Raw genomic sequence first — 27,010 nt, forward strand, 5'->3', positions numbered from 1 at the left:
ACCACTACCTTTTACCTGATTGTTGGAATCCACCCTTGGTTTTTTTGTGTTTCGCTATTACATACTGAAAAGCTGCCTGGACTTTGGATTCCGTGCATACACACGTGGTGAGCTGTTTTTCATACAACATCCTGTCTTATGTTTCTAGACACATTGTTCCTCCTGAACGGATGGTTGTTGCCAAACTTCTCTGCGTACCATCTGGAGTCCAATGGACAAGTTGAGAGGGTTAATCAGACCCTGGGATGCTATCTCCGCCGTTTTGTCTCCGTTCGACAAGACTACTGGTCCACTCTTCTACCATGGGCAAAATTTTCCTACAATTCCTTGAACTCGGAATTTGCCAGCTCTGCTCCTTTCTTTATCATTTATGGACAACAACCATGTCCACCTCTTCCTATTTCAGTCCCTTCTAATATTCCTGCCATGGAACAGTTGGTCCAAGATCTCAACTCTATCTGGGAGCAGACTTGACTCTCCTTGCTACAGGCTTCTGCTCGAACCAAGACCCAAGCCGACAAAAGACGCAGGTCTCCTCCAATCTTCTCTCTGGGTGATAAGATGCGGCTATTCTCCAAGTATGTTTGGCTGAAGATTCCCAGCTATAAACTTGGGCCACGTTTCCTGGGTCCTTTCGAGGTGCTGAAGTGCATCAATACTGTGACCTATAAGCTGCGCCTTCCTCCCACCATGCGCATCCCGAACTCCTTCCATGTCTCTTTCCTGAAGCCAGTCATCCTGAACCGCTTCTCCCGACAGACACCTCCTACTGCTCCTGAGGCTGATGCAACCAATATCTATGAGGTAAAAGAGGTCCTGGATATGAAGTCAGTCAGAGGGAAGTGATTCTTTCTCGTTGATTGGAAGGGGTTCGGTCCGGAGAAGAGGTCTTGGGAGCCTGAGGAGCCTGGACCGTGCTCTTCTGCAGACCAAGAAGAAGGGGAGGCCAAAGAGGGGAGGGGTATACCTCTCTGTGCCCCCTCATGCCATCAGCAGGTTTACTTAACTTGGCGCGCTCCATTGCACGCGTCCCCGCCTCCTAGGGCGCCATGCACTGGAGATTTAAAGGGCCAGGGCACCGCTAATTGTCGCTGGCCACCTGGCAATCTATAAATGGCCAGCCTCTTCCCTCTTGCTCTGCCGGATCTTTGTCCTTTCATGCTATTGAAAGCTGTGTCCCATACCTTTTGCGTTTAGACTGATTTCCATTGTGACCCCGGTTCTGTTCCTGAATTTGCTTCTCCATTGTCTTCCCTGACCTTCTGCTCTGCCTCTGACGTTGATCCTACGCTGCCTGCCTGGCTTAACCTCCTGTATGCCCCTGACCACGATTCTGCCTCACAGCCCTGTACCTGGCCTTGGCCACGCAAAGTCGCGCTTGTGGAGTGACCTGGTGGTACCACGCCACAACAAGTCCAACCCGCTTTGCGGCGGGCTCTGGTGAAAACTGGGTGCCACTTAGATTTCACTCTCAGGTGTTGGCTTACGTCATTGTCCGTTGTGGTATAGTGGGTCCACTACCCCTGAATCCTGAAAACTTACTTAAAGTGTTCTATACGAGTCTGTACAGTAAATTATAAGGTAGAGCAGCAGGTTGGTCTATTTTATGTTGAGCCTCAACTTGAAAGAAGATACACTTTATAGATGTCAAAAACCATCCTGTTTCTAGGGGATTCACAACCCTGCAGTAATGGTAGATTTAAAGGGGAGATAAGGGTGGGCAAATTGTCATAGTATTCTCAGGAAATAAGCCACCCCATTTACTATATACAGTAAAGTGTAACCGTCATTCTGAGCAAAAAAAAAACAAAAATACATAATTCTGCTTCAGGTGTCCCTGGGAATCATTCCTCCAAGTATTTTGCCTCTCGGTCCTCATTTATTACCTCATTTGTCCCATAGCAACCATGGTTTCCAGCTCTCAGAAAACCTACAATCAGCAAAATGGAGGGGCGGGACCTGCCTCCTGTCTCCTCATTACAAGCCCCTGCTGCTGACCAATGACACCAGAGCTATCTATCTATCTATCTATATAGTATCTCTATCTATCTATCATCTATATAGCTACAGTATCTATCTATCTATCTCATATCTATCTAGCTATGTACCTATCTATCTGTAACACTCCAGCACAGCACATGACAGAAAAGCATGAAGACTTGGAGATTGACTCCTGCCTGTGTGAGGTGATGGGGGGGTGCAGTTTGTGTCTGTGTGGATTATGTGTTCATACACAAGTGTAGGGAAAGCTGTGGAGAGACAAGTTTAGGTGTTTGGTCCCTACATTAGTGAGGGCTTCTCCCTGCACATGACTGTGCTGGAGTAGTGACACATGAGTGCTGGGGCACTGAGCCATGAGGTAATCAGCTGTGTGCAGGGGGAGGGGGCGTGTCTCTTCCTCCATAGTCTCTGCTCCTTTCTGAAGAAGGAATGTCCATAGTAACGGACATATGGGAGATCACTGCCATCTAGGGGAAGTCTGCAGAATACAAGAGAAAGGAGCAGGATACGGGTAACTAATCCAATTGCAAAAGTGCTTAAAATTACCTGCCCTACAACATATCAAAAGTTTTTTTGAAATGACGGTTACACTTTAAGTAATATGTTTTTTCTGTGTATAAGGAAGTTGGGAGAGATGTCAGACAAATAAATATTCAGCTTGTTCGCTGGGTTTTTTGCACAATTTCTAGAGGTAAACAAGTGCATGGATGCAAACTAGAAAGGGATTGTCAGTCTACTACATACCCTTTCTCTTGTTTTTATTTATAGCCTTTGCTTATCTAATGGTTACTTGCACATCTGTACAAACAGAGCTGCAGTGTGAAGCATAAGGTGGAACCAAGTAGTAATCTTTTACTTTTATTATGTAGACTACTTTATTCTGTATGCAAATAGGGAGAGGGCGGTCCTTAGAAGTCAGTGGAGGGTTACCTTTTATTATTTCATACTACCATGGTTCAGACAGCATGAATCTGCAGGAATACAATGTATTATTATGCAAAATAATAGAATAGAATCTTAGCAGAACAGCAAAGATAAAATGTTCAAAAATAGGTGAAATTCTTAAATATATTTCAACAATTTGTCTTTCCAGGAAATTTGGATGTGGTGATCCCGGGTGTTTCCTGCTTTGGCTGAATAACCTCTCCACCTGCAGTCTATGGAACTATAATGTGTTTTGGCTTTAACCTTCAAAACATTCGGGGAAATTTATCAGAAGTGTCTGAGAGCAAAAGTGTTCTAATTGCTCATGGCAATGAATCAGAGCTCAGCTTACATTTTCCCACAGCAGTTTAGAAAATTCGAAGCTGAGCTCTGATTGGTTGTCATGAACAACAAGAACGATTTTGCTCTCAGACAGGTCTTATAAATCCCTGTAATGACTGTTTAGATTTGTAGAAATCTTATCAACCAAAATAGATCACTACTAACTTGCGATCCATCTGGCTTAACTTTTATTTAAGTATTTATGTTATTTAGAAAAAAAACTATATGTTAAAGGAACTATTAACCAGATCACCAATTATAGTCCACATATTACATTACACAGAACTAGAGCACTTGTCTTCCTAAAGCTTGACCGAAGAAAATGCTTGTATCTAGTTGGTACACTTTAATCCTTTGTTGAGTCTTTATAAATTATGCAATCATTACCACAAATGACTTGTCAACCAGTATACAAATGCACCTTATTCCTTTGCTGTCTGGATCACACAGTATTATATAAATTGTTAGGTTGATATACATTATGTTCATATTAAGTTTATTATATGTATTCCAAGTTCTCCTTTCATATGCCAAAACTTGTATACGTCAATGCACAGGACTGTTCTTACAAGGCATTGTCCACCATTCCTGTCCTCGCTTGTGTAATGAGATCTATGACAATTTTCTCATAAACAAGTTGTCAGCACTTGTAGATAAAGCCTCTGCTCCCCCGAAACATTGGCTCTTCTTATTAAACCATGATGAGTACTGTTTACTGATATCCATTTGGGTTGACTGATTAGTTAACTGAATTTTATTACGGTTTCTGGAGAGGCTAAAAAACACCCACTAATTCTAGCATTTTATTTTCCAGTTGTTATATATTGGTCAGTATGATTTAGATGATACTCTAATTTAGATTTTTTTTTTGCTAGTGAAAATTCCTTTTTTTTTAAATTTTTTTACATCATTCACTAAGGGGGGAGGGGGTAAATAATAGATTGCGCTCATATAGCTGGGTGTTACGGGTACAACAAAACCAAATATCTTAGTTTTTTTTAAAGGTTTTAACATAATAAAATGGTTTTAATAGGATCAGGGGATTAATTTTGTCATTTTGAACTCTATGCTGCTCCTCTATTACAGTCTGCCATAGAAAATGCTGAGTCATGGGAGCCTCTGAAACACTCCTAGCTGTCATGGCAACCTATCTGCACCCCCATTGACATTTTATTCCTGCTGTTCAGGTGTCAAGATCAGGTTTGACTCCAATACAGTAGTCACAAAATGACAATGTAATTTTCCATTTGGCAGTCAGGAAGGGGTTAAATGAATAGTGATGATCAGTCATTTTTGTTTCTAAGATGTATGTCTGCTGGGTCAGATACCGTGGAGGAACAAGCACAATGCAACAATCTGACTTGCCTGAATTGCCAAATACAGATAATATATATGTTTTATGATAACTACTTCATAACATATTAACAACATAGGCACAATTTATTTTTTCAATGTTCATTTTGGTAAAATGCAATACTGCAGTACTGTGGATTATAAGGCACTTTAAAATGTATTCTAGAGTTCTTCTGGTCAACTAGAAAGGACTGTGACAAAAAAGCAAAAATGGTTTACAAAGACGGATGGAGTGTAAGCAAAGAATCACTACACTTGTTTAGGTCCACAACCTCAACGTAGTGTGACCAGTTCCTCTGAAGAAGTTGGGTGAATGGCAACAGTGTTATCAAAGTCTTTTTTGGTAGCTCCCATTTTAATAGCAACAGCAAATCCCTGCAACATCTCATCGCATCCCAGTCCTTGCATGTGTAGTCCTACCACCTAGAAGACAAAAGGAAATGGAAAGCTTTTTTACAAGGATATTGGATTAATGTCGTTTAGGCACAAACTGCGACATTAACCCAGTGGTAACAGCCATTCAGAAACCAGACAATTTCCCCTGCAGATCTTATCTGCTGTGTTTCTATGGGATTTTGTCATACACTACACCGCTAATGTATAATGCTCCAGGTTTCATTCTCACCTTTTCCTCTTTGTCAACACAGACCAGCTTCATAACGCACTTTGTTTTTTTTCTAGTCACAGCATGGTACATTGGTGAAAAAGAAGTTGTATAAATCTTTACATTTTCTCTACCTTTGGCTTTTACTGCTTCCTCTAAAAAACAAAAATCAACACAAATTAGAAACATTATTGAATGATAAAAAGCTTATAAACGTTATAGACGACACAATCAAATCACTCGTATGAGATGATACATAGCATTCATGAATACAGTTTCTGCTATCCTGTACGTAGACAGTTTAAAAGAACCTTCATGGTGAAGTCTGTATTCGATTTTCCATCTTTTAACACCAGGAAAGGGAGTCATGGAGATAGCTGAGCGCTGTGCTTGGCAATTTCCAACACTCTATAAAATGGAGCACCTGAGGCGTCGTTCAAATACAGAGAACATGACTCCTGCTCTTGTGAACTGCGTTCCCTGGCCTTTTCAGATCAGATTACTAGGTAGAAAACTTTAACTGATAACATTCAAGTGGTATGGCAGTGGTATGACTAATTTGGCATTGTTCTAATCCCAAGGGCAATATACTAATAACCCTGTTGGGGTCTAACCCTTGCAATACGCAGGGATCTGTGACTGGGTCACTAGTGACAGGTGACCCAAGCAGGTAAACAGTATAGAACACCAGCAGAACAAGCAGAGAAGCTTCAAAGCAAGCAGAGGCCAGGGCAGGCAGAGTATCATAGTATCATAGTATATAAGGCTGGAAGGAGACGCAAGTCCATCAAGTCCAACCTTCAAGAATTAAATAAATGTTTTATCCCCATAACCCGTGATATTTTTTCTCTCCAGAAAGTCATCCAGGCCTCTCTTGAACATGTACATAGAGTCGGCCATAACAACCTCCTGCGGCAGAGAGTTCCATAGTCTCACTGCTCTTACAGTAAAGAACCTTTGTCTATGGTGATGGTAGAATCGCCTCTCCTCTAGGCATAGAGGATGCCCCCTTGTCCTGGTCACAGGCCTAGGTATAAAAAGATCTTTGGAGAGATCCTTGTACTGTCCGTTCAGGTATTTGTACATTGTAATGAGGTCTCCCCTCAGTCGTCTTTTTTCTAAACTGAATAATCCCAAATTTTGTAATCTGTCAGTGTATTCTAATCCCCCCATTCCCCTAATAATCCTGGTTGCTCTCCTCTGCACCCGTTCCAGCTCTATTATATCCTTTTTATACACTGGTGCCCAAAACTGTACACAATATTCCATGTGTGGTCTGACCAGGGATTTCTATAATGGCAAAACTATGTCTTTATCATGAGAATCTATTCCTCTCTTGATACATCCCATTATTTTATTTGCTTTAGCAGCAGCCGCCTGGCTCTGGTCACTAAAATTAAGTTTATCATCCACCAATACGCCCAAGTCCTTTTCAGCTTCAGTTTTACTAAGTAATTGACCGTTTAGAACATAATTATACTTTTTGTTTCCATGGCCCAAGTGCATAACTTTACATTTATCTACATTAAACCTCATCAACCATTTCTCTGCCCATCCCTCAAGCTTCCACAAATCCCTCTGTAATGCTAAACTATCGACCTCAGTATTTATTACTTTACACAGCTTAGTATCATCTGCAAATATTGAAACTTGACTATGTAAACCCACTACAAGGTCATTAATAAAAATATTAAAAAGAAGTGGCCCCAATACTGACCCCTGTGGCACTCCACTGGTAACATCAACCCAATCTGAGAATGTGCCATTAATGACCACCCTCTGTTTTCTATCACTAAGCCAATTACTTACCCAGATACACAGATTTTCTCCTATTCCCAGCAGTCTCATTTTATATACCAACCTTTTATGTGGCACGGTGTCAAATGCCTTTGAGAAGTCCAGATATACAACATCCACAGCGTCCCCCAGATCCAGTCTTGAACTTACCTCCTCGTAGAAACCAATCAGATTAGTCTGACAGGATCGATCTCTCATAAACCCATGCTGACGCTGGGTTATAAGGTTGTGCACAGTGAGATACTCCAGGATAGCATCTCTAATAAACCCCTCAAATATTTTCCCCACCACAGCAGTTAGACTTACGGGTCTGTAGTTTCCAGGATCGCTATTTGATCCTTTTTTGTATATTGGTACCACATTTGCTATGCGCCATTCCTGTGGAACATAACCAGTCCTCAGTGAATCTTCAAATATTAAAAATAACGGTCTGTCTATCACGGTACATAATTCATGCAGAACCCGGGGGTGTATGCCATCTGGCCCCGGTGATTTATCTATCTTAGTGGTTGCGAGGCGGCGCCGTACCTCTTCCTGGGTTAAACTGTTGACATTATAAAAAGAATTTACATTATTCCTCATTGTGTCTTCCACCAGGGGATTTTCCTGGGTAAAGACAGTTGAGAAGGCGACATTCAGTAGATTGGCCCTTTCCTCATCTCCTTCCACCATGACCCCCATGTTATTTCTAAGGGGACCCACACTCTCTGTTTTTAGTTTCTTATCGTTTATATACTTGAAAAATAATTTGGAATTATTTTTGCTCTCCCTGGCAATATTTCTCTCAGTCTCTATTTTTGCAGCCTTTATCTGCTTTTTACAGGATTTATTTTTCTCTCTATAATCCTGTAATGCCTCATCACTACCTTCACGTTTTAGCACCTTAAATGCTTTATCTTTCTCGCTTATTGCTTTCCTTACAAGACTAGTTAGCCACATAGGGTTTTTCTTGTTCCTTTTATGCTTTTTCCCATAAGGTATGTGTTTCTCACAGGACTTTTTCAGAATATATGAGAAAAAGTCCCATTTTTGGGGGGGGCTTTTGTCCTTGAGAGCATTATCCCAGTCTATGCCTTTAAGGTCTTCCCTTAGTTGCTGAAAATTTGCCCTCCTGAAGTTTAGAGTGTTGGTTGCCCCTTCACTAACGCCCTTAGTGAAGCGTAATACAAAATCAATGATATTATGATCACTATTCCCCAGGTTCCCCCCAACCTGTAGTTTTGATATCCTATCAGGTCTGTTGGTAAGGATAAGGTCCAGCAGTGCCCACCCCCCTCTTGTTGGCTCCAGGACTAGTTGCGACAGGTAATTGTCTTTTGTTGTTGACAAGAACCTGCTACCTTTGAAGGACCTGCAGGTTTCTGCCCCCCAGTCAATATCTGGGTAAGTCTACATATAGACCATAGCTCAGGACAAGAAATCAAGGAAAAATTGCGGCTGCATCCTTTATTGGACACGTGACACTTTAAAAGCAGCGATAGAAATACATACATGCAGAGATAAATCTTCTAAGCATTCGGAGGAAAGTTATCATGTTGAAAGTGGAACCCTATCTGCATACTGCATATTATTTAGCAGGAGGAGCTGAGCGTATTGAGATACAGTTTTGAGGGAGGAGATTTAACAATTGATTGATTGATTTAACACAAATTTGTTAATTGTAAGTTTACTACCATCCCAACCTCTGTTAGAAAAGTAAAGAATGGAGGTTTAACGCATCAATTAAAAATCCCCTTGACATCAATGTAAATTTTATGTCTACCGTTATGTTCCGTTTAGGCAAGTATCCGTTATGCATCCATTTTTTTAAGAAAAATTGATGGTTGCCACAGTACTTTTTCTCTGTTTGAAAAAAAGGCATTGATAACGGATGCCTGAATAAAATTGATGACATAAAATTGACACTGATGTCAATGGGATTTTTAATGGATACGTTAAACCTTTGTCCTTTACTTTTTTTAACGGAGATAAGGAAAGGAGGTTTGAATGGTAGTGTAAACTTAGCCACAGTGTTTATCCTAGTGTCCCAGCTTATACAGCAACTCACCTTCTGTAAGTCCTACAGTTCCAATTGGAGGATGACTGAAGACCACCGTTGGAATGTTGTTATAGTCAAGCTTGGAGTCCTCCTGCCCTTCAAACAATCGGTGTGACAGTCTTCGTCCTGCTGCTATGGCAACTACAACACATAACAGAAGGATGTGTATGGAATAATCTGGTCAAATTTATTTGAGGTACAACTGTAAAGCATAAAAACTTTAGCCTAGCTCTGCACTAAGTCAAAATAAGCATTTCTCGAATTTACACTCATTAGCCATCTTAACAGCCGAAAAGAGGAGATTTGCCTGATTACATAGCTGTTAACATATAATTCAAACAAGAAGCAAATCGGTGTGTATAGGCTGAAAAAATACTATTTTTATTACACAATTATTACACAATTTATTCTAAGCACACCAACAATATGTCACACCTCAAAAGTTTTAAAAACATTTAAAAAGTGTACAAATACACATGGAAAAACAAGTGGATCAAGGCAAATCACAAAGACCCACACACGGCCACAAGTCAATAAGTAATGCGGACACTGGTCCCCCACATAAAGTGAATACATGAAAAAATGTGCATGCCGAACAGCCCTAAAATGATTCTAGTGCACCCTTGCAGAGGTCCTCAAGGAAAGGAGGGCACCCTGTCAAGAAGTTAGTATGGGAAACAGGGCAGAATCATGCGGCTACCATCAAACCATATAAGAAGAGTGATGAGAGGGACGATGTGGTCCTAGACCTGTGGCCGGAGGCACCCCATGTGTTACCCTCAGGGGCAAGTGCCTCTTTGCCTGTGGAGCCTGCCTTTAAACCCAAGGCGATCACCCACATCCAATCCCCAGCACCTCCGGACGAATCACACCTGTGTCAGAAGGGTTAGAACATCTAGGTCCGTGGTGATATGTACTCACCACGGACCTAGTATTTAGTATTAGTATTTTTTCAGCCTATACACACCGGCTTGCTTCTTGTTTGAATTATAGATTGTCTCTGGTGTGTTGGCCACAGAGTACTGCAGCCCTAACACAGCACAAATTTCCACTTTCAATGTTGTAGATACATAGCTGTTAACATTGCATTTACAAAACGTATATATATATGTGTCAATACACTGTTAACACATGCAGTAACACAATGTTAACACATGCATTTGTTACCTCAGTGTTAACAAACGATTGGGTCAACATAATGTTAACACAGACATTAATACCGCACTTACAAAACACATGCATTAATGCATTTGTTTGTTAACACAAAATTAACACATTTGTTAATATTGTGTTAACACAACGCATTTTGAAACAACGTTAACAGCTATGTAATCAGGCAAATCTTCTATTCGATGTGTTGCCATGTGTTCATCTGTTTATTGCTATGTAGGTGTTTTATTGTTTTAATATATTTTTTTCTTTGTGATGTAGATTCCTGTATGATGCAAAGCTCCAGCGCTCCATCTCCCCTTTCTTGCTCTTCACTAGCAGTACTGTAGTACACTTATTCTGTGTCATGATTGGCTAAGCGGTTTGTGAACGTTCACGTGAATGCCATGAGTGCTCTGGCCTGACTGCCCTTAGCTGATATCACAACCAGGAAGTCCCGACCCACTTCAGGGAAAGCTGAGAGTGTTTTATAGATAGCCTCATGTATCTATTAGTCCTACGTATCTATTAGTCATATATCTCAGGCTAGAAGCCATAAGCATAATACAGGCGGTCCCCTACTTAAGAACACTCAACTTACATACGACCCCTAGTTACAAACGGACCTCTGGATATTGGTAATTTATTGTACTTTAGTCCTAGGCTACAATAAACAGCTGTAACAGTTATCACAGGTGTTTGTAATGAAGCTTTAGTGTTAATATTGATTCTTATGACAACCCAGCATTTTTAAAATTAAATTGTCACAGAGACCAAAAAAGTTCTGTCTGGGATTACAATGATAAAATATACAGTTCGACTTACATACAAATTCAATTTAAGAACAAACCTACAGACCCTATCTTGTATGTAACCCGGGGACTGCCTGTACAGGTATTATTGAAATTGTTGTCAAAGGCTCTCTCCAGCTGTGCTAAAACTATTGTGGCATTCCAGGGGCAAATTACTCCAGTTTTCTGGCGTAGACAGATTGATAAATCTCCTCCAGTATCTTGTACCTTTCTAAACTTTAAAAACACCAATAATAAGTTATGTTGATTCTATATGTCAGTATTATTGTGGCAACACCAACTAAAAGATATTTCTGTCTTGCTGTTTTATGAGAGCCACAACTTTGGTTTATTGCTCATTCAAAGTATCTTTGATGGGGTGTTACCTGGTGTCAAAAGTGCTCTACCGCACACATCGCCCACTGCGTAGATTCCCTTCCGACTTGTATTCTGGAACTCATCAACCACAATATGGCCTTTCTCATCTAATTCAAGACCCTGGAAGAAGGATGACAATGATTTGTGGGGGAAAATAAACCAATAAAATGTGACTATTATTCATATTTTACAGTTAAAAGTAAACTTTATATTATAATATGCCATTTATATATGACAAAATACTATGCTACAACCCGTTAATAATTGCCATGTCCCCTGAGACTCTTTTGGCATTTGATTATACTTCTGCAGATATATAAAATAAGGGTATGATTACAATAGCTTCTTTCCATTTTTACCAAGTATTCAAAAAATACAACTAAATAAGAAATGTAATGTTATACGTTGTACAAAGAAATAGCAATTTTACCAGTTTATCTATGTTCAAACCCTCTGTGTTGGGGTCTCTTCCGATTGCCCAAAGCAAGCAGTCAACATCCTGGATAGTTCTCACTGTTGGTTTGCGCCCTGGCACAGAGCCCTTAACATTGATGTCCAGACCTGTACTTGTTTTTTGAACTGAAGCCACCTGAAAATATACAGAATTATTAAATCAAATGTAAGAAAAGTAACAATATATGGCAGCCAATCAGAGCTCAGCTTTAATTTTATAATGAGCTGTGGGAAAGCTAAGCTCTGATTGGTTGCCATGGGCAATTAAAAAAGTTCTGCACTCAAACACTTCTGAGTGTATTTTTTTGGATTGGATTTTTATTTTGTTCTTTACAAGTTGTAAAATTGACATACAAAACGCAGCTGCCAGTCATGTTCAGTGCTCCAACACAGGAGACAGGTCAGTGCCTGTCCCAAATCTCATATTTTGGCTATGTTCAGTGTCAGCAGACACAGCATACAGCTAATGCTGTGATGGTTCCACTTTTAAAAAAAAAATGTATATCAGTTCTAGGTAAAGGCGGTGATTTGTACAGTTTTTTGGTTATTTTTTTAAACCTTTTGGTGGGGGTCTAAAATACAGTAAGAAATTTTTATAATTTCTTACTGTATTTTAGACCCCATAGGGCATATTGCAGTATATGTTACTCACAGACCGTTACAGATGCTGCCTAAGGACAGGCCTGGCAGTTTGACTTCCCGGCTGTCTTGGAAACCCACTGTCACAGCCGATGAAACATGGGGCACGCTGATCGAAACAAATATGGCGGCCTGGTGGGTATGAAGAAGGCTCAGCCCATGAGCCCTCTTCATGCTCCCCCTACCGCATGAGGACGTTCAGGAACGTCCAAATGCCGTAAGGGGTTACAAACATGGGGAGACATTTATCTTATGTCTGGAAACTCTTGTGTACTTTTGTTTTTTTAAAGATTTTGAGCTTGCTTTATTTATCTTAGTGGTTGAGGCATGCGAGTCTGCTGGTTTTTGATACTTTTGTCTGGAAAAAAAAAAATCACACAAAAGTTTTAAATGTTTAACCCCTTAACGCTCTGCGCCGTAGCTCTACGGCGCAGAGGTATAAGGGATGTATGAAGAGGGCTCACGGGCTGAGTCCTCTTCATACAGAGGTGGGGGTTTTTGCATTTTGCACAAAACCCCCACCGCTAATAACCGCGGTCGGTGCTTGCACCGATCGCGGCTATTAACCCTCTAAACGCCGCCCGCAAAGTCGCGGGCGGCGTTTAAAAGACGGCGGCGCGCGGGCGCCGCCATCTTTTTTTCGATCGCCACGCCCCCGAACGTCATCGGGGGGCGGCGATCGGTTACCATGGTAGCCTCGGGTCTTCTTTTGACACGAGGCTACATGGTTTATGCAGGTTCGTTACAATGAGCCAGTGGCTCATTGTAATGTAAGACCTGCAAAAACGCCATATATTGCAATACTGTAGTATTGCAGTATATGGTAGGAGCGATCTGACCATCTAGGGTTAATGTACCCTAGATGGTCTAAAAAATAGTGAAAAAAAAAAGAAAAAAAAAAGTTTAAAAAATAAAAAAAATTCATAAAATATTAAAAGTTCAAATCACCCCCCTTTCCCTAGAACGGATATAAAACATAACAAACAGTAAAAATCACAGACATATTAGGTATCGCCGCGTCCCAAAATGCCCGATCTATCAAAATATAAAAACGGTTACGGCCGGCGGTGACCTCCGAGGCGGGAAATGGCGCCCAAATGTCCGAAATGCGACTTTTACACCTTTTTACATAACATAAAAAATGAAATAAAAAATGATCAAAATGTCGCACAGACCTCAAAATGGTAGCAATGAAAACGTCACCTCATTTCGCAAAAAATGACCCCTCACACATTTCCGTGCGCCAAAGTATGAAAAAGTTATTAGCGTCAGAAGATGGCAAAAAATTTTTTTTCTTTTTTGTACACATTTGTTTAATTTTTGAAAATGTATTAAAACACAATAAAACCTATATAAATTTGGTATCACCGCGATCGCACCGAACCAAAGAATAAAGTAGGCGTGTTATTTGGAGCGAAGAGTGAAAGTCGTAAAAACTGAGCCCACAAGAACGTGACGCACGTGCGGTTTTTTTCCAATTTTTCCACATTTGGAATTTTTTTTCAGCTTCGCAGTACACGGCATGTTAAAATAAATAACATTACGGGAAAGTAAAATTCGTTACGCACAAAATAAGCCCTCACACAGGTCTGTACACGTAAAAATGAAAAAGTTATGGATTTTTGAAGTTGGAGAGCGAGAAATTAGCCGAAAAACCCTCCGTCCTTAAGGGGTTAAGCAACCCCTTTCTTACACCTGCTCTGGACTGGAATGCAATTGTGCAAAAATTTGCAGGCACAGCAGTGTACAACTCATTTGTGGAGAACTTTGTGAAATGGGTGTAAAAATTGGAAATGTTGTAGCAATTACGCTTAAAAGTTGCAAAAAAGAGGAAAAAAAAAAAACTTTTAAAAAGTAGTCCAGTTTCTCCAGAAATAGCACCACATATACAGCTCAGCTGTATAGAAATGAATGGTGCTTAGTTGTAATACCATACACTACGTTAGAACAGGAGCTAAACTGGTTTTGGAAAAATACAACCATGTTTTTCTTGCTCCGGATGTTCCATCTGACCCCTTAACGACCTGGCCTTTTTTTGTTTTTTCATTTTTGCACTTTTCACTCCCCACCTTCATAAATCTATAACTTTTTTATTTTTACACGTAAAGAGCTGTGTGAAGGCTTATTTTCTGGGTAACAAATTGCACTTCATAGTGGCGGCATTTAATATTCCTTGCCGTCTACTGGGAAGCAGGAAAAAATTTCCAAATGCAGTGAAAATGGTGAAAAAACACATTTGCGCCGTTTTCTTGTGGCCTTGGAATTTACAGCTTTCACTGTGTGCCCCAAATGACATGCCTACTTTATTATTTGGGTCGGTACAATTACGGGGATACCAAATTGTATAGGTTTTATAATATTTTCATACATTTACAAAAAATTAAAACCTCCTGTACAAATTTTTTTTTTTGATTTTGCCATCTTCTGCCGCCAATAACTTTTCATACTTTGGTTTACGGAGCTGTGGGTGACTTTTGATGACGTTTTCATTGCTATCATATTTTGAACTGTCGGTGGGAACTGGTAAGTGTTTGCTGCACTATGCAGCAAAGACTTACCGGCTATGGAGAGGGCTCAGCCCGTGAACCCTCTCCATGCACCGGGACCCGAAGCGCGTCGGATATATTTTTTATATTATCTGAAATGTAAAAAAAAACATCTAAAATGTCCCCATACATCATCATAATCATCTTCAATTTCAGTCTGGTGAGGGCCCATCCAATCAGCTAATGTCGGTAGTGACCCCAGGACTAGATGGTATAGCTAGACACAGGACTCACACAGCTCTAGCCAGTGTGTAGTGGTAGCTCTTGGTTACTGCAACACTGCTTCCACTCAAATAAATTGGAATGAAGTGGCTTTAACCAAGTCTAGGCACCAGAGTGGATGGACCTGTTAGCAGCCACAACTTTACAGTGTATAGAGCTGAAAGCAATCAGCTTAACAATAGTGGTGATGGTTACCAGGCATTTGTGAACTTGATTTGTATCTATAGCCCCAAAAATCCTTTAACACTACTATGTAATGTTATCCTTAGCATTACCTCTGCATATTTCCAGACATCAACCCCAGCATTTTCAAGTTCTTCAGTGGAGTTTGCACTTATCATGGAATCAAATGTTCTCAGCACCTGCAATAATTCACACATTATATATGACAGAGAGCAACAACAACAGATAAAGTTTACTCACAGTCTAAGGCTATATTCACACTGCCGTTGCCCGCCCGTACTGTACCGTAGCGGGCAACGGCAGTGTACGGGGCGAGGAGGAGGAGGTGAGCGCAGCTCACCCCCGCCCCTCTCCATAGCAACCTATGGCGCACGGCGCCGTATTACGGGAAAAGATAGGACAGGTCCTATCTTTTTCCCGGGTACGGAACGGTACGGTGCCGCACGTGTGCTGCACCGTACCGCTCCCGTAGGGTGCCGTGCACCCATAGAAGTGTATGGGGGACGTATATCGGCCGTCTATACGTCGGCCGTATATACGTCCCCCATACGTTCGTGTGAATATAGCCTAATATCTACCATATTATAAGAGGTTGTTTCATCAAAGCAAGCTATGAAATCCCTGTAAATCAGCATAGCTAACCAGGAGTATGGCATAAGTACAATATTTGGATTGCCTTTCAGAAATAAAAAAGCTGGACGACAACCAGTGTGGAAGATGTGAAGTATGATATACCTTATCTTGACGAATTAATAATGCAGATCTTGACCCCAAAGCTGAAAGGATCCCAGCTATTTCAACTGCAATGTAACCAGCACCAACAATAACGCTCCGTCTGTAAAACAGAATACAGTTCACTGCAGTGACTTGTATCACTAATATTACAGGTGCGAGACTAGGTGCCAAGTGTGGAACTAAAACAGTGTTCAGGAAATAAACAGCATCTCCCATCACAATTTGCATGTTCATCAAGGTGTGAGTGGACCCCACACACTGATAACTTACAGGCTGCAAAGCACGTAGCTACTGTTTGTAGCCTGTGATAAGCACACCTTCATATACATGAGGCCATTTACTGTGTAGTGACACATGCTACTATGAGGAAGAACAGGTATGGCTCTAACTAACAGCCTCTGGTAAGTGTTTGCAGTCCACTTAATGCACAGAAGAAGTTATTGGGTTTCAGTCATTTATAAGACATTCCAGACGCATCACTATTGTCAGGTTTCAGCATCACAACATTAAAATGCCTGTAATTAACATATGGTCACATAATTCCGAAAACAGGCTTTTACAGAAAAATGATATGACGTGTGATCCGGACTTCAGCTTTTGAACCTCTGCAGAGCAATAGAGGTAGCACAAGAGGTGAGCCTGCTTGTACTCTATAGGCTATGCAGTAGTTGTGCCAGTTATGTAGGATGTGTGTATGTGTGTAGGATAACATTTCTACCTGGGTAACTCTTTAAGCTCAAAAAATCCATCACTTGTGATTCCTAAACTTGCTCCTTTAAAAAAAAAAAAGAAAAGGAAAATAAATTAGGTTATTTGTGTAAAAAACATAAGGTCCTTCAGAGGTTTTTAAACATTGCAAATAAAAATCCTTTATGAAACAAGGCAAGCAGTGGCAAACAAATAAAACTAATCTTATTTATATAATGGAGCTCATGTCTATGTGTTTAATTTTGTATTATTCTTACCACCGGTGAACCTGCAGCAATAGTGGACTTTCTTCCTTAGGAGGGGGGGTTACCAGGAGCAGAAAAAAAAGTATTTATGGTGGAGGTTGTGGTGTGTGTGTGTGTGTGGGGACGGAAAAAACAATAAAACTCTTATACAGATCTCTCTCTCCATTCGCTCCCATTCTCGGGACTGGTAATCATTGATGGTCTCCTGACCACAGCCTTGCTCCAGCTACTGCATTAGTTTTAGACAATAGAAGGTGCATAGATGTGGTCGTGACTTCACATAGAAAAGACCCGGTGGTCACAGACTGTGGGAGGGGGAACAAGAGCACTTAGAGAGGTATAAGAGTTTCTACTGCCCCCTCTCCTCTCAGCCATAATTTTTTTGTTATTTAAGGACATCCCCTTTAACACACTAGCACTAAGGCCGTCTTCACACAAACATGTTAAGCCCATGAAAATGAGCGTGCATGATGGCCTCATTCTAAGGACTGCATAAAGTGCAGGTTATTAACTGTTACAGTGGCGGTGTAGCTGTTTGGCTGGCAGACGGAAAGTCCTTACATTATGTTCTGTATAATAAATGAACTCCCATCCTCTGCTCTGTATACAGCCCCGTGGAATCAGGCCAACATACTGGCTTGTTTCGACAGGCTGCACATGTTCGTGTGAAGGCAGCCCAACGCTTTGCGTTTTGGTTGCGTCTACATTGCATCTTGAAACGCATTACAACAGCTGAGGAGAGGTGATTTGCCTAATTGTATTACTGTTAACATTTGCATTTACAAAACACAACTGTGTTAATGCGTGTTTTATTGACATAATGTCAATACATAAACACATTGTTACCACATACGTTAACAGCGCATTGACATTGCGTTTTGTAAATGCAAATTTCAAAAGGCAATGAAAACGCAAGGTGTGCACATGGGCTTTGGGTCAGTTCCTACCTGCATTTTGGCTTCTGTTTTACAGATGCAGTTTTTTTTTCTACAAACGTATCATAATTTAAAGAGAACCCGTCATGCAAAATAACCCCCCTAAACTAAATATATTTTCATATTCTGCCATTAGAGAGCATTGCCTGTATCCCTTCATTGTCCCTCTACATGCCTGTAAACCTAAGCAATGAGGTCCTAAAGCTGTATGCAAATGACCTGTGAAATGTCCAATGAAGCATTAGCATATTCAAGCTGTCCACTCTATTCATGAGTGGGAGGTACAGCCACACCCCCAGTCCATGACTGACAGCCTGTATAATGATGTGAGGCTGTATAATGATGTGCTTCCTGGTGCTGGTGGCCACGCCCCCTGCAGCCTGTCTGTGCATGTGTGTGTGTATAGGAGAGATACAGCAGCTCCAGGCAGCCATGTTACAGCAGAACATGTCAGATTCATGTGTAGCGGATGTCTGTGTCTCTGTATATTAGGAGGATGCAGCATGTCAGCAGATGCAGCACACACACTAGCAATGCTTTACTATACATTACACACAGACATGAGCAGGGGGAGGAGAGGGGAGGGGGAACAGGGGTGACATCACTGCCTCTGACCATGTGACCAGCCTCCTTTATATGATAAAGAATAGATGATTTTACAATGATTAATGTATGAAATAACTAGATAAAGCCTGTGATGGGATCCTTGTGAGCTGCCCCAACAGGTAGTGGTGACAGGACAAGTGGCAGAGACCTGATGACAGGTGTCCTTTAAACAGATGTCTAGACAGATACATTGATGGCAAAGCATCGTTTTTTAATGGATACCTTTAAAGAGTCTGTCTAATTAAAAAAATTATACTATGCTTTCCGTTAGTGTCAGTTATGGATCTGCATAAACTATATGGGGGATATTTATCATACAGTGGCGCTTGTGTGCTCGTGATAGCCCCGCCTGATACATCAAGAGGCTTCTGTCTCTTGATGTATCGGGGCTGCTGGCAGCGCAGCGTTTATCCTACGCCAGGCAGGGCCTACAAAAGAACACAGCCAGCGACTTTTTACGTATGAAAAGTCGCCAGCAGCAGCAAGTGCACAGGCGCGGGGACAGTAACGCCCCACGCCGGCCCACTCCCGTCCGGCGTGAAGGTGGCGGATCGGGGCAAATAATTGCAAAAGCTAGCAATAAGCTAGCATTTGCGATTATTTCAGGGCCTCTGCGCCACTGGCGTGGTGCAGAGGTCCTGATAAATATCCCCCAATTAGTCTATGAATGATCTGTGAAAAATGTTTATAACTAGAACATTTGCTACTTTTTCACAGGTCGGTCACAGGTGTGGACACTGATCCATTAAAAATTTTGCATTTATTATAGCCGTATGTTACACAGCGGAAGTTGCACAGGTATTTTATGGATGTTATTGAAAAAAAATAATTGCAAAAATATATGTATCCTTTACATACAGAGCTTCTTACCTGGAACCTCTGTGTCTGATGGTATGGTGGGTTTTCCCCCTGTAGCAATAAGGATGTGTGGAGCTGTATATTTCTGACTATTTACCTCCAATGTTGGCTCAGGGTCAGATGTAAAAGTTGCATGACCTCTAATAATTTCTATTTGATCCTGTATAAAACAGAAGCAACATTTAGCCTGTGGTGGTGTACAGAACTTCTCTCCCTAGAGAAAACAGTTCTCATTAGATCTGAACACTCTTATAATGGTCTTACAGTGTAGAATAGGCAGATGATGTCCATCAGATGTTTGTTCCCAAACATAGACATGTATAACCTTTTTTATCACTGTGGATCTCACAGATTGTGACATTTGCTGGCTATGAAAGAACATTTAAAGAGGACCTGTCAGGGCGAATTGGGACACGATTTGGGAGATTACAAAATCTCTCTAAACTCCAGCCATTAGGTAGCTGTCTACATCAGGCTGTAGTACTAATGTATTCACTGAACATGTTCTGGGTTATGTGCAGTAATGGCTTCAGCTAAATTTGCCAAAGATAAGTTTAGGCACTATTCAAAAACAGGCAGTCAATAGTTACTTAGGCTCGTGTTGGGCAAAACTTATGTATCCAGTTTAGCACACTGTGAAGACATATCCCATCATTAGGCCTCAATACAGAACTGTTACAATATGAAATGCAAATACCTTCTTAAGATTATTTTGATAGATGTCATTGAGGCGGCTCACATATGCATCTCTTTTGTCTTTTATAGCTCTGGTAGAAACAGAAAACACAATTTGTCTATATTAGATTGATCTATATTGAGAAGTCTAAAATCAACTGCTTATACCATAGTGTCTGTCAATGAGTTCATGTGGAATAAAAGGTAAAATCCAGTATGTGTTTGTTCCCTTCCCAAAAAAAAACCCCCCGTATTACACAGATTACTTGGCAGAAAATCCCCAGAGTGATATAGTAGAAGTGTGAAGTACAGGATTTATGCACAAGTTGCAGAAAAAGTCTACAGCAGAAACAGATTTTCTGTCCACTTAATAGTAATATAGCAAGGGGCACTATCTTAATATTAGAATCGGGGTTTTCAGCAATTGTGGGAGGCAAGATGAAGCTCTTTGTATAACGTGAAACAAGTCATCCTTCACACACACTTTTTCCCTGCACTCCTCCTGTGTCGCTTTTACTGCCACTTACTTCCAAGTAAATTTCACATCTGAAATTTTAAATCCATAATCCTCATGATCGTGTACGTATTCAGAATGAATGGCGGTATTCCACATAATCTGAGAAAAATAAAACAAAATTTCTATTCAAAAAAAGGAAAAAAGAAGCATCACGGACTATGTATAGCAAATATCACACACACACACATATCAGAGGAAAGAATGGTCAGGAACGAATACATAATCCTTTTGTTCTAGGACACCAGCTTGTGCTAAGTTCACAACTGAGTTTAGCAGGTTCCTCTATGAGCCTCCAAGAAAAAGGATCAAAGCAGCTCACCCCAGAAATCAATAAACCATCTGTCCTGTACCTCCACCCGATGCTTAAACAGAGAAATGTTTAAGAAACAGAGCAAAAATAGGGGTCACAAAGCCTCTGATGACGTACAAAGGTTTCTTCTTTATTGAATGGTCAATGACCATGAATAAGATTCACTAGAGTTGAAATGCGTCGGTCAGCTATTCCCTCTTTTGTATTTGATGGTTTTTAAGTACAGTATTTTTGGACTATAAGACACACTCTTTAGCGTCTTATAGACCGAAGGTCAGGAGGATCCAGCACTGCCAGACCCTCCTGACCGCTGTAATGGAGATCGGTTGATTCCCTGATATAGCGCTGCCCCCGATTTCCCGGAGAGGTGAGCCTCTGCACTGCTCTCTCCTCTCCCGGGTGTCCTACAGGACCTGCGGTGATGTCAGAATCATGCACCTGATCACATGCTTCTTACATCACCACATACTGCTGAGAATGGGGACATGCTGCCCTGGGACAGGGTAAGAAGAAGGGGGAATAGGGGGAGTGTGTGTGTGTGTAACTGTATGGATGAAGCAGTGCTGTGTGTGTAACTGTATGGATGATGCAGAGCTGTGTGTGTAAATGTATAGATGATGCAGAGCTGTGTGTGTAACTGTTTGGATGTAGCAGAGCTGTGTGTGTAACTGTGTGGATGTAGCAGAGCTGTGTGTGTAACTGTGTGGATGATGTAGTGCTGTGTGTGTAAATGTGTGGATGATGCAGAGCTGTGTGTGTAACTGTATGGATGATGCAGAGTTGTGTGTGTGTAAATGTATGGATGGTGCAGTGCTGTGTGTGTGTAAATGTATGGATGATGCAGAGCTGTGTGTGTAACTGTATGGATGATGCAGTGCTGTGTGTGTAACTGTATGGATGATGCAGTGCTGTGTGTGTAAGTGTATGGATGATGCAGTGCTGTGTGTGTAACTGTATGGATGATGCAGAGCTGTGTGTGTAACTGTATGGATGATGCAGAGCTGTGTGTGCTGTGCTTTAGTGCGACCAACAGGGATATTTTAATTGGTGTAAAATTCAATAAAGGAGAAAACTTTGTATGTCATTAGAGGCTTTGTGACCCGTATTCGTGCTGGTGGTAACTCTGTTTGTGCTCTATGAACTTCCATTGTTTATAAGGGGAAAAATAGCGCAGAACACAACACTAATTTTGGCTCTATACCAGAAGTGTAACGGTATCTAGCTGTAAATTGATGTCTGATGGAGAACTTAAAGGAAACCTGTCATGAGCAATAGACCTAATAAACCACTATCAGAATATTGTCACGCAGTGTAACACCTTCTAGCTATTGTTTCTTTTATGGCCCAGTGTGATGGCTGTAAATCGGTTGTGTAAAGTCGTGGAGGAGAAGAGTTTAACACTGTCAAGTGAAGGTAGGGAGCTCTAAATGCCTCATCCTCTGTTACTTCAGTGTTAAACTCTCCACCTATGGCACAGGTGCCAGAGGCAGCACTCAGAGCCCTTTCTGTGGGCACCCGGGCCATCACCCAGGCACACCAGACAGGACTCAAAGAATCTTCCTGCAGTTCCAAGCAACTTAAAAGATGCGGCTTCTAGTCATATATTTAAGGGATACTTACTTCGCTACTTGGGACTGTAGGAAGAGGGAGAATGAGTAGACAGGGCTGAATTATCTTTGCAAGACCTTCTGCTGGCCCCACAATTCTCTGTGTGCAGAGAGACACTGGAAAGAAGCTAAAATGATGAAAATTTTCCATCTTTTCCTCAGGAGGCCAATATGATCGAACGTTGTTGAAGAACAGGGAGCAATAAGTTACTGCTTTAATTTTTGGTTGGGACCTCACAATAAATAAGGGGTTGCTATTTGGGCACTCGGCTGTTAAAAGGTTCGCCATCACTGCTCCATACAATCAATTTACATCTCACTTCAAAGTAGATTTCCTCAATGGTTTCACACAGGGCAAAAAAAAAAGAAAGATGATCTGGAAAGGGTTCAGCTGCTTTACAATATACTGGTGGTGATTTATTAGATCAATTTCGTCTGACAGGTTCCCTTTAAGACCTTCTGCCTTTCCCTTTAATCCTATTCTAAAACAGAAAGAGCAAAGAAAACGCATGACCTAAGGGTTTATTATTACTTTAGCACGGACTCTTCTGTTAAGGGTAATGGGGAGTTATGGTTTAACTTCTTAATGTACCATGTAACAAGAACAATAAAATATGAATGCACACACTGGGAATGAGTGTAAGAAAACTCACTTTTTTAGGGACACATCCAACATTGACCTGCAAAAAGAGTCAAGGAAAAGACAGATTTAGAAACACATACAACATACCACAATCTATACTTACACATGGGGGCATATATTCATCAGGACCTCTGCGCCACGCCCTGAAATAATCACAGAAGCTAGCAATAAGCCGCCAGTTGGACGTGAAGGGGGGGGGGGGGGCGACCGGGAGTGGGGCGGCGCGGGACGTTAGTGTCCCTGCGCCCTCGCTGCCGGCGACTTTTCATACGTGAACTTGCAGCGGCGGGGCTATCATACGCTCCCCCATGGAGTACAAAGAGTCAGGGAAAGGTGGAATGATCTAGTATCTCTGGAATGATCTCTGGAAAGACCATGGGGGTCATCAACATTTTGCAACTTTTTTTAAAAATAAACAACATTTGTATTCTAAGGATAAATCAGGTGCAACACTGGAAAGCTTGCAAACTTTGCTGGGCGTGTGGAAAAGTCACAAAAATTGGTGCAAATCCAGCAATCCTCGAGGCATGTCAGAGGAGAAAAGGAGTGCCAGCCCAGCAGTAGAGGAGAAGTGGGATAAGATACATAACTGAGAAGATCTTTATTGTTCTATTTTATACGCCCATATTTCACCTTCCCTACACTAGATAAAACATGTAACATAAGCATTGCAGGATATAACTAGCTGCATCTTGTCTAATTTCCCAATTTCTGACATCCCTTTTATGCAACAAAGTGTGCTAGCATTGCCATAAACGGGAGCCATTGCAATCCATGGGGGCCGTGATCTGATCACAAATCATGTGACCAGATCACGGCCCCCCATTGTGGCCATGTGAATGTATCCAAAGGAAGTAACTGTATGGAGTAAGGACAGAACAGTGTACAGGGGGCAGTAAGGAGTAAGGACAGAACAGTGTACAGGGGACAGTGTGGAGTAAGGACAGAACAGTGTACAGGGGGCAGTGTGGAGTAAGGACAGAACAGTGTACAGGGGGCAGTGTGGAGTAAGGGCAGAACAGTGTACAGTGAGGAGTAAGGACAGAACAGTGTACAGGGGGCAGTGAGGAGTAAGGACAGAACAGTGTACAGGGGACAGTGAGGAGTAAGGACAGAACAGTGTACAGGGGGCAGTGTGGAGTAAGGGCAGAACAGTGTACAGGGGGCAGTGTAGAGTAAGGGCAGAACAGTGTACAGGGGGCAGTGTAGAGTAAGGGCAGAACAGTGTACAGGGGGCAGTGTGGAGTAAGGGCAGAACAGTGTACAGGGGGCAGTGTAGAGTAAGGGCAGAACAGTGTACAGGGGGCAGTGTATACTAAGGACAGAACAGTGTACAGGGGGCAGTGAGGAGTAAGGACAGAACAGTGTACAGGGGGCAGTGTGGAGTAAGGACAGAACAGTGTACAGGTGGCAGTGTGGAGTAAGGACAGAACAGTGTACAGGGGGCAGTGTGGAGTAAGGGCAGAACAGTGTACAGGGGACAGTGAGGAGTAAGGACAGAACAGTGTAAAGGGGGCAGTGTGGAGTAAGCACAGAACAGTGTACAGGGGGCAGTGTATACTAAGGACAGAACAGTGTACAGGGGGCAGTGAGGAGTAAGGACAGAACAGTGTACAGGGGGCAGTGTATACTAAGGACAGAACAGTGTACAGGGGGCAGTGTGGAGTAAGGGCAGAACAGTGTACAGGGGGCAGTGAGGAGTAAGGACAGAACAGTGTACAGGGGACAGTGAGGAGTAAGGACAGAACAGTGTAAAGGGGGCAGTGTGGAGTAAGGGCAGAACAGTTTACAGGGGGCAGTGTGGAGTAAGGGCAGAACAGTGTACAGGGGGCAGTGTGGAGTAAGGACAGAACAGTGTACAGGGGGCAGTGTATATTAAGGACAGAACAGTGTACAGGGGGCAGTGTAGAGTAAGGACAGAACAGTGTACAGGGGGCAGTGTGGAGTAAGGGCACAACAGTGTAAAGGGGGCAGTATGGAGTAAGGACAGAACAGTGTACAGGGGGCAGTGTATAGTAAGGACAGAACAGTGTACAGGGGGCAGTGTGGATTAAGGACAGAACAGTGTACAGGGGGCAGTGTAGAGTAAGGGCAGAACAGTGTACAGGGGGCAGTGTGGAGTAAGGACAGAACAGTGTACAGGGGGCAGTGTATATTAAGGACAGAACAGTGTACAGGGGGCAGTGTAGAGTAAGGACAGAACAGTGTACAGGGGGCAGTGTGGAGTAAGGGCAGAACAGTGTAAAGGGGGCAGTATGGAGTAAGGACAGAACAGTGTACAGGGGGCAGTGTATAGTAAGGACAGAACAGTGTACAGGGGGCAGTGTGGAGTAAAGACAGAACAGTGTACAGGGGGCAGTGTATACTAAGGACAGAACAGTGTACAGGGGGCAGTGTGGAGTAAGGGCAGAACAGTGTACAGGGGGCAGTGTGGAGTAAGGACAGAACAGTGTACAGGGGGCAGTGAGGAGTAAGGACAGAACAGTGTACAGGGGGCAGTGTATACTAAGGACAGAACAGTGTACAGGGGGCAGTGTGGAGTAAGGACAGAACAGTGTACAGGGGGCAGTGTATACTAAGGACAGAACAGTGTACAGGGGGCAGTGTGGAGTAAGGACAGAACAGTGTACAGGGGGCAGTGTATACTAAGGACAGAACAGTGTACAGGGGGCAGTGTGGAGTAAGGACAGAACAGTGTACAGGGGGCAGTATGGTGTAAGGACAGAACAGTGTACAGGGGGCAGTGTGGAGTAAGGGCAGAACAGTGTACAGGGGGCAGTGTGGAGTAAGGGCAGAACAGTGTACAGGGGGCAGTGTAGAGTAAGGCAGAACAGTGTACAGGGGGCAGTGTGGAGTAAGGACATAACAGAGTACAGGGGGCAGTGTGGAGTAAGGACAGAACAGTGTACAGGGGCAGTGTGGAGTAAGGACAGAACAGTGTACATGGGGCAGTGTGGAGTAAGGACAGAACAGTGTACAGGGGGCAGTGTGGAGTAAGGGCAGAACAGTGTACAGGGGGCAGTGTGGAGTAAGGACAGAACAGAGTACAGGGGGCAGTGTAGAGTAAGGACAGAACAGTGTACAGGGGGCAGTGTGGAGTAAGGACAGAACAGTGTACAGGGGGCAGTGTGGAGTAAGGGGCAGTGTATACTAAGGAAGGAACAATACCCCAGGTGCAGTACAGGGCTATATTATCCTTTGGTTGGTTTTCTAGTGCTACTTACACAGGTCCCTCCCAGCTTGTTGTTCTCCACCACGGCTACCCGGGCTCCCAGCTCTGCCGCCCTGCGGGCACTGGCCAGACCTCCTGATCCACCCCCGATCACCAGGTAGTCGAATGAGCTGTGAGGGCGCCGCCTCGGGTGACCCCCGCTTACTACATTCGAGTCCTGCGCATCCACTCCGCTGCCGGGGATGTTGTGGGGTTGAGACATGGTGAAGCTGGAGCGGCTCAGCCTCGGGTGATGTGCCCTCGGTAGAAGGAGCCTTCTGATTAGGAAGCAGCTGATGTACTGGGACTGGACCAGGGCGCCGTGCACACCTCTGCGGCTTGCTTGTAATGGCGGGATGAGGGCGCTGAGGGTAGCGGGCTCGGAGTAGCAGGTGCCCGGGTACCGTGTGTGCAGCAGGACTGGTGTCCCGAGGCCTCGGCTCCGGAGAATGAATGCCATAACGCGGAAGTCTGTGTGCACATGTAGTGGGTGGTGGCAGGGGAGGAGATCACCGGGCCACTGCTTAGTCACACTGACTG

The 27,010-nt window shown here is 42.6% G+C and overlaps 2 protein-coding genes across 5 annotated transcripts in view; one reads left to right on the forward strand and one right to left on the reverse strand.

The window, feature by feature from the left end:
- Nucleotides 1-3,943, forward strand: part of LOC140069462 (putative nuclease HARBI1) — a 37,061-nt gene extending 33,118 nt beyond the window's left edge. For all 4 annotated transcript variants that reach the window (XM_072115199.1, XM_072115189.1, XM_072115210.1 and 1 more), the window contains exon 4: nt 3,095-3,943. In XM_072115199.1, coding sequence (XP_071971300.1) covers nt 3,095-3,096 — 2 coding nt within the window. In that variant the 3' untranslated portion in view covers nt 3,097-3,943. The remainder of the gene's footprint in view (nt 1-3,094) is intronic.
- Nucleotides 3,944-4,434: 491 nt separating this feature from the next.
- GSR (glutathione-disulfide reductase) lies at nt 4,435-27,000 on the reverse strand. The gene is made up of 13 exons (XM_072115175.1): nt 26,484-27,000; nt 23,270-23,296; nt 20,710-20,798; nt 20,205-20,274; nt 19,520-19,667; nt 16,874-16,928; nt 16,156-16,255; nt 15,513-15,599; nt 11,808-11,966; nt 11,386-11,497; nt 9,069-9,200; nt 5,246-5,379; nt 4,435-5,043 (listed from the first exon to the last, which is right to left on the reverse strand). Exons 1-13 carry the CDS (start codon nt 26,928-26,930, stop codon nt 4,894-4,896), a joined length of 1,710 nt encoding a protein of 569 aa, XP_071971276.1. The 5' UTR covers nt 26,931-27,000; the 3' UTR covers nt 4,435-4,893.
- Nucleotides 27,001-27,010: the final 10 nt, after the last annotated feature.

This window comes from Engystomops pustulosus, chromosome 1 (genome assembly GCF_040894005.1).
Source record: "Engystomops pustulosus chromosome 1, aEngPut4.maternal, whole genome shotgun sequence".
NCBI classification, from domain to species: Eukaryota; Metazoa; Chordata; class Amphibia; order Anura; family Leptodactylidae; genus Engystomops; species Engystomops pustulosus.

Excerpts from the sequence above, each read along its gene's own strand:
- GSR (XM_072115175.1), bottom strand. The coding sequence starts at position 26,930 with ATGGCATTCATTCTCCGGAGCCGAGGCCTCGGGACACCAGTCCTGCTG. Across the intron at positions 20,799-23,269 it reads TTGGATGTGTCCCTAAAAAA|ATTATGTGGAATACCGCCAT; the intron begins GTGAGTTTTCTT and ends TATTTTTCTCAG. Across the intron at positions 5,380-9,068 it reads AACTGTAGGACTTACAGAAG|AGGAAGCAGTAAAAGCCAAA; the intron begins GTGAGTTGCTGT and ends TTTGTTTTTTAG.